Here is an 8290-nt window from a genome sequence, read left to right as displayed (position 1 = left end):
TGGTTAAGTTTGAAGAAGGAAAAGATGGACAAATTTCTCATTAATTCCAATNATATATATATATATCCCCTTCGTTCGTTTTTACCATCATAACAAGCCAGGCAAAGCATCCTGAACCTACACTTTTCTTTTTTTCTATAAAAATAAAAAAAACTCTGACTACGCCGTCAAAGAACCGAGTTTCTAATTCATACAGTCGAGCAAGCGGCTCAGAAGCCTCCTGATTCCTCGACGTCCCTTTGCGGAAGTTTAAATAATACCAGCTTTGTACGTTGTGCATCATCCGCTCGATCGGCGTTTTATTGTCGTCGTGAAATTGTACAAAGAATCTCTCAAAGAAACGGGGAAAAGTATAGAAGAAGAATAAGAATAAGAAGAAGAGAAGGAAACTTATAAAGAGCGGTTCCTTCGTTGACATCCACGCGAATCGATGGCCATTATAATGCAAACGTTGGAAGCCGTGGAAAGAAGGAGAGTGGGCTGGAAGGGAAAAACAATATCGGTTAGAGTGGTGAACGTAAGTGGAACGAAAGCGGAATGCCACGAATTTCGTTGGCGTGGTTTCCATGATGGAGTTTGACCGGTGGACCGAAGCGAGCAGTATCGGCCTGGTCTGCCCCGATAAAGGAGAAAGCCCCGATATTGGTCGGACAGTGGAATGCCTCCCCACGCTCGCGTCGGACAACAAGATTTCTCTCCGGTACCTTATCCCAGCCTCGTCAGCCTTATGGACCGAGGTGGATGGAGGTGGACGAGGAGGAGAGAGAGGCGGAAGGACAGATCGAGGGCGAGGTTAAAAGGAAAGTCAAGGGGATCGAAAGATTGCGATTGGAACAAGTACCGTTAAGCGGCGATGGTCTTCCCCGTTGTCACGATCAGACACGCGTGTGCACCGCCTCGACTGTCCTTGCCGAGGAACAACCTGGTAAATTGAATTTCGACTGGGATGGAAGGAGGAGAAAAAGTGGAGAAGAGGAACTTTACGAGGGAGTCGACGAGAGCACAGGTGTCGAGCAAAGGGGGAAGAGACCAAGGAAGATGGAGGAGCGAGACGTCCGTTTCCTCGCGATTCACCCATTTAACCGGCGCGAAGAGTGCGAAAACAAGGGGAGCGTGTTATCGAGCGCGGTTAAACGAATTTGGTCCGGGAATACCGTCGGTAAACAGGGAAGGAAGAGGGAAAGAGAGAATTCGGTTCTCGATGGAATCCGCGGCCATATATTTCTACCGCCTATTCGTCGGATGAAATACGGAGAATTCGGCATAAAGCAACCGCATAAAACGCGCATTATTCTTAACGTTTTTTTTCCTCGGGCGTAAATTCAGCGAATTTATACTACGAGCAAATCTATCCCCATCAGGCGCAGAACGACGTTACCGTTTCCAACCGTCGCCTTCCGCTTCCTTCTCTTTTCATACGCGGACGATGAACCGGCGGTGGAATTTCTCCGAGAATCCACAATCACAGGTTACAACGTTTATCAATCCTTCTTTCGATGCTTCGTTTCGAAAATTTCACCAATATACGATAACGAAAATTCGACGATTTTTAACGAATTTACGTTAATAAATCAAACGAATCATCTATAATATTTTCTCGTGTATCTCACGAGTCGTAATTTCGAGGGATCGTTATGATAAAACATTATTCTGGAACATCTTTCTGATGCAAGATGGGCTGGTAACGAATCGTCGCCAACCCGCTCCGTTCGAGATGGCCAGCGAAATTAAACATCGGCGCGCGGATGACAAATAAAGGGGACGAGAGGCGCGACGGTCGGACAGGAAAAAGGGGTCTGGCTGGTGGTAGCGAGAAATAAAGGAAAGGCCTGTCCTTCGCGCGAGCAACCGGCGAGATATTAAAAACAAAAAGTGGGCCGCGTGGCGGCCGGTTCATTTGAAACGTGATTCGAGGGGGTTGAAGAGGGGATTGAAACGTCGTCACCCTTCCTCCCCGCATTGTTTCGTATCCCGTGTACGTGCGTTTCGACGCGCGAGACGAGCGACACGGGCTCGTTCGTCGATGGGAAAAAATGAGCGCGAGAAGAAAATGTTTGCGACAGATGCATATTCATGCGGTGTCACGCCTCTTGTCCCCGCAACAAATGATTAATATGCATACGATTTTTGATCATTCCTGAAACTTTGAATTTTGTGGAAAATAAGTATTTCGACGGAGAGAGGTGACGTTTTGAAAGGGATTAAAGTTTTTGATTATTTTTACGAGGCTGTTGTACCCGGAAAATTGATTACGCGTAACGATAAAACGGTTAGCTTTGATGTTTTATAATACGTATTAATTTTTTACCCGATACGCGATATTGTTTGCGCAGAGTGTAATTTATATTTCGGTCCGACTTTTTTTTTTCCACCTTCATTATTTTTTTCACAGTCCTCTCTGTCCCATGGAACGGCAAATGAATATTAATATTTGGCATAATTATAATTATAATTACACTGGAAACTTTGGATATTTCGATTTCTTTTTCCGCACAGATGGATGACAACAGAGAGAAACAAAAATTTTCGACGATTGTCGAGCACATTTTTAAATATTTGCAAATCAAAACGCGGCGCAAAGACCTCCTTTAACCTTAATCCCTAATAATTAATGTTCAACCTGACACACTCTGATCCGCTTAACATTTATCGCTAGCAATTAACAACGCGCGTTACTAAATATTTAATGCAGTAACAACGTTTACTCACCGAGGACGACGAGCTTCACAGGCCTGCCGGAAAGTATCTTCCCTTGGTCGTCCTCGAGCCTGCAACCCCATATACCGTCGTCTTCTAATCTGACGTTGTCTATGTGCAACGCGTCAGTCATGGAGTCGCCGATATATCTATGTCCAGTCCCGCTCATCTCCGTCCTCGTGTTGATCGTAATCATATCTACAGGACTTCCCTCGTGCAACCATGTCGCTGGCCGTATTCTGTAGCTCCTAACAAGACAATTCGTGCCAATTAGAGAATTAATTCGGGATATATACGCCGATATAGATCTCGAGAGTTCTCGAGTTTGAGTTTGTCGGGATAATATCGATTTCGACTACTTGCTGACGCTACTTTAAATCGAATCTTCTCGTTTGCGGGGAGGAAACAGCCCGCGGTGGAGGTGTGCCAAATGATTACACCGATCTCGATGATTTTTCGAAGAAAAAAAAGAGGGGGAAACTAAATTTCGATCTTTAGAAAATGTGTGATCGATGGTGAGATCGTTTATTCAATTAATTAACGAATCTGTGAAAATATTTTTGTCATTATATCGTGTATTAATATTGATTTCTTTAAACAGAATTTCAATCAAATTTCTTCTGCGTGGAATGGAATTACAAGAAATTGAAAGCAGACAGATAAAAAATAATAATTATTATTCGTTATTACCTTTACCATAATAATTAAATTTATACAATTTAATCTTTGACGATTATTCCATAACTGCCTGAATTTCAGATCGAAATTATTCACAGCTTGATAAATATAACGACCCCGATATTTAAATTTATTTTTCCCTCTATACATAGAATTTCCTAAGAAAAATCTTAGGACTTCTCCGATCTATATTTTCCACGATATAAATTCATCGTCGCGCATAGAAGCGCGATAAATCTCGTCATATCCGCTCGTGCGGATTTGATTGGTCGATAAAGATGGTTAAATTACCTGACCCCGGGCAACAGCAGCCTCGAGTAATTTTCCTCCAGCTCGCACGGTAGTATGACCTTGCTGTGAGGTTTCACCACCAGTTCCAAGGGTGGCTTTGACGAAGCGGCAGCTGTATCTAAGGTGACTGGAACATTGGTTGTAGCGGAAGAACTGGTAGACCATAAGTCCTCTTCGGGGGCTAAAAGGGCCGCGGGCTGCGCCACCTCGTCCGACAGAGAAATCAACGTCGAGCTGGACGCCGTTGTGCTGGTGGTGCTCGTCGTGGTTCTTCTAGCACGCCGTCCACCCTCCTGTCTGCTACGAAGGGTGAAAACACCGGCCTCGTTCACCGAACCTGCAATGACAAACGAGACACCGTCGTGATTGATATTCTATTACTTGGTCGTGTCTTCTATAATTATATTCGATAAGATAGAAGTTGGAGATTGTTTTTTTCTTTTTTGTTTAAAAAAATTTGGAAATATTGATTTTGTGACGAATATTTAAGAGATTCGTATCGTTCCTTTCCTTTGCCAAATGTTTCAACATTTGATGGAATATTCTTTTACGTAGATTTTTATTTAAAGTTTGGAAGCGCGAAAGTTTGTTTTTTTTTATTAAATTGCTAGATCTTTGGAAAATTATTTAAGAGAAAAATTTGTAAAAGCATATTACGGAGGCTTTTACGAAACCTTGATTGATTGATGCCTTCATGTAATAAACGTCATTACTTTATTTTATCAAATTCGAGAACCTAATGGCCCTAACGCAATCCCGAAACTCGACAAAGCCGTAAAATAAACGACGTTTCACGCGAGCAAAGGCACTTCTTAACTAAATGGTGTTTCCAACGGTCGGTCGATTCTCCCGAAAACTGTCTATCAGGTTCGGTAGACCAAGGCTGCCCGGGGAAAACTAATTATGACTTCGATGGACCGCAAATAGCTATAACTATCCGGCGCAACTAAGGCACCTTGTCGACCCATGTCTACTCATCCTCTCCTCATGACCTCGTAAACTATGGAAGAAGCCTAATATTTATTGCTCGCCAAATCACGACAAGATCAAAACACGAAACTTTCTCGTCTTTTTAACAAAATGCCCCTTTTATACCAACAATCTTCGACCACATTTCTAATCGAATTAAATTTTTGATCGTCGATGCTGAGGTAACCAGCCAATAAATATTTCTCACGATGGAAAGAATGTAATTCTATATTTGTTAAGACGAAGCTTTATATTCCATCTCGTAATTTCTCGTAATAATTTATTTAAAAAACCACGATGTGTGAGTGAAAAAACTTTTTTCACGAATATTGAAACGATCTTTGGACGAGTACAGTGATTTCATTGAGCTTCTAAGATACGAACAAACGAATCGTGTTCTCGCGAAAACGTATACCATCGGCGACCGTCGGTTATGCACCGACACCGGATTGGATGTTGTTCGACGTTGATATATGCATTATTCAGGTCGTGTATCTATTCATTATTCATGTCATGATCAATGGATGTCAACAGACCACGATCTGTATCTGGACGGAAAGTGAAAGCACTCGCTGTCGTTCGGTCGTGCGCTTGCGACACGAAGGTGCCGATCAGATTTTACGAAACGAAGGAAGTCGACACACGCGCGCGCGCGCGCACGCACACAGGTCCCCCGTTACAATAACACATTATAGTCGTATCGTCGCTTTTGTTTGGTCAACGATACGTTGACGAGATAATCAGCCAATTGTAGCGTTAATCGGAGTTGACGTTTGAATTGTATAGAAATTGAGCATAATATCGTCGTATTGTTCAATCTCGAATAATGATCTCGGATATTACAAGTTGAAAAGTGACATAATTCGAAAATTACAATTTTTTAAAAGCTTGGAACAATTTTGAATCTAGTTGGAAACCCATTCACTTAAGATTCGAATACAAATATATAATATATAATAATGAAATTCGGATGATCATTTTCTCTTTTATCATCGCGCTTCCCTTACGAGATTTGGAAACTAATATTTTCAAGAATATCATAGTTTTGGAACGCTGTAACAGTTTATTTTCAGAATAGTGTAACATACTTCGAAAATGGAAGTATTTCTCTGAATTTCTCTCCTATGAAACTCAATAGTTCCTGAATTGTGGAACGCGTGGTATTAGGATTTTAGATCAATTTCTAACCCATAGTGGAAAACGATACAATATACCCCGATATATCGATATTCGAAAATTCCAGGGTGGAAAGAATTATTCAAAAAAAAAAAAAAAAAAAAAGAAGAGAAAAGAAAAGAGCGAGTTCTTTGTTACAGAGATCGATTAATGGTGGTGGATTTCGGGGCGCGAAAAGGGAGAGGCGATAAAACGCGTCGCGATAAAAATCGATATGAAATCGCGTATCCACGTCGAAGGAGCCCCGTTATCGATAAATTTCGGGTTATGAGGTTTTCTCGCCCGATATCGGCCGAGAATTCTCCAACGCCAGGTATCGATAAACATATCGATTGAATTTCGTACCGGTGCCGATAAATTGTGCCCCCTCCTGAAAATCAACACCAATAAATTCCGGGTCGTGGAAATCGGCACCGATAAATTCCGAGTCGTAAAAATCGATGCCGATAAATTTCCCTCCGCCTTTTGGGGGGGAGGGAGGGAGGGTATAAAACTACCCCTACGGGTTACATTCCGGGTCGTGATAACCGGATCGGCGAATAAATCTGGGATCACTGGCGGCCCGCCCGTGATAACCATCTGGGGGATGGCGGTGGATATCCGTGGAAATGATCGACGATGATTTTCGGGTCGCGGTAATTTCACACGATGACAAATTCCACGCGGTCGGGGAAGCGAAGGGGCCGAGATAAATTCTGGGTCGTGGCACGCGGTATCGATAAACTCGGCGTCCGCTCGACTCGAATCTTTCATTAATCAACCCCGCGTTGCAACCCAGTTACGCCATTCTGTACACGCGGGGAGAGGGGGTGTAACTGAATACGTGGCGGATACACTTTAACGGGAATGGACTCGACGCTTAAAAACAATAGGGTAAATTTGCAGGGACGTGGGGTGGTGGCCGCAGGGAAAGTGTGTTGTTCCCTGTATTTATTTCGTTCCCGTTTTACGCGCGTTAAATTTTAAATTTTTAATTTTTCGATATTAAATTTGGCGTGGTTTAGGGTGTGGTCGTCGAGCGAATAACGTCGTTTTTAGAAGGCTAGTTCTAGGTAAAGAATCGATCGTTGTGAATTATTGATATAGAATCGAGTTATCGATAATATATAATACAAGGTAGAAACGGTGATAAGAAAAAAATATTAATTAATAATATATATATATATCGTAACTAATATATCTTTCTGATCGGACAACGAATTATCGATTATTTTATTTATTGCAAAACTTTTTAAATCGGATTTTAAAATATTTGAAAATATAAATAAATATTGGAATAGATATTTTTAATTGGAAGGAAAATATTTATTGGGAGAAGAAATTTTATATTGGATAAAACGAAAAATTAAAATAGCAGCGCGCGTAAATAAGAAAGCAAACATCTAAATCCTTGTGTCAAGATGTCGGAACACTATAAACACCTCGAAGTGATAAATCAGACACAAGTTACTTGTGCAACTTACTTTCTACTACGACTCGAACACTTGTAGCGCATTAAGTTAGTCGTACATTTAACCTCTTGACGGTGTCACATCGTGCAGACCTCTTGCATTTATGCACAATAAAACATGGAGTAATTATCTAATTTCTCTCGGAATTTGTCGAGTCAAAATTGTCGAGATATTTCGAATATCTTTCGTGAATATAAATAGAGGAATAAATTGCAATAATTTTATCAATTATAAAGCTATTATTAAAAACATCGTTTCTTTTTCCTTTTCTTTTCTTTCCACTTTCATTTTATCTAATATCAAAAAACGTTTAATCCAAATGAATGTTGATTTTATTCATTATCACTGTCGAATAAGTCGATAATGCTTCGACAGCAAAACGTAATATCATAATTAATATCATTTTCTTTTACGGCATCAAATATCGATAATTTATTTACAAAATTAAGAATAAATAACAATGAACAATATTTTATTAAATCTCCCATCAACCTCATAATATTCAAATTCGACATTCTCTTCGTCCTCTGTTTACAACCCCGTGAAATCTTTAAGAAGCGCGGCAAGCTGCGTTTGTTTCAACCGCGGCTGCCTGCAAACAAACGAGCAAACAAACGAGCAAACAAACAAACAAACACGCTCTACTACGCGAAACTAGGAGCATCATCCTCCCCGCGCAGCCTCTTTGTCACGCGAGCAACGACACCAACAAGGGGGGTGAAAAAAGGGGTGAGAAACACGCGGGAAAGAGCAAACGAAGAAACGCCGACGCGACGTCTTTTATATCCGGCCGTCCCCCCTTCGTTGCGCGTATGCACGCGACAATGCAACCGTTGTAAAACGGTTAAGAGGATTTGTCACCTTCGTGTCACCGAATAAACCTCCTCTCTCTCCCCCCTCCCTCTCTTTTCGCTCGCGAAACTCGCTAGCTCCAAGTTGACATCTTCGAGGACACGATTTCCTCCACTCCCTTCTCCTCCTTAATCCTTACCTCCCACTCTCCCTTTTCGCGTTAAGGAGAGAATTCA

At 41.5% G+C, this 8290-nt stretch overlaps 1 protein-coding gene across 1 annotated transcript in view; it reads right to left on the bottom strand.

Annotated features, from left to right (window-relative positions):
• LOC102672225 (B-cell receptor CD22) overlaps positions 1-4634 on the bottom strand; it is a 162792-nt gene extending 158158 nt beyond the window's left edge. Inside the window, exons 1-3 of the mRNA XM_031513971.1 lie at positions 4575-4634; positions 3667-4040; positions 2710-2945 (exon numbers count right to left, since the gene is read on the bottom strand). Of these exons, the coding sequence (XP_031369831.1) occupies positions 2710-2945; positions 3667-4040; positions 4575-4634 (670 nt within the window). The remainder of the gene's footprint in view (positions 1-2709; positions 2946-3666; positions 4041-4574) is intronic.
• Between the last annotated feature and the right edge of the window lie 3656 nt (positions 4635-8290).

Source organism: Apis dorsata, unplaced genomic scaffold, assembly GCF_000469605.1.
Source record: "Apis dorsata unplaced genomic scaffold, Apis dorsata 1.3 scaffold_815, whole genome shotgun sequence".
In the NCBI taxonomy this organism is placed as follows: Eukaryota; Metazoa; Arthropoda; class Insecta; order Hymenoptera; family Apidae; genus Apis; species Apis dorsata.
This window is presented reverse-complemented; position numbering and strand designations above follow the sequence as displayed.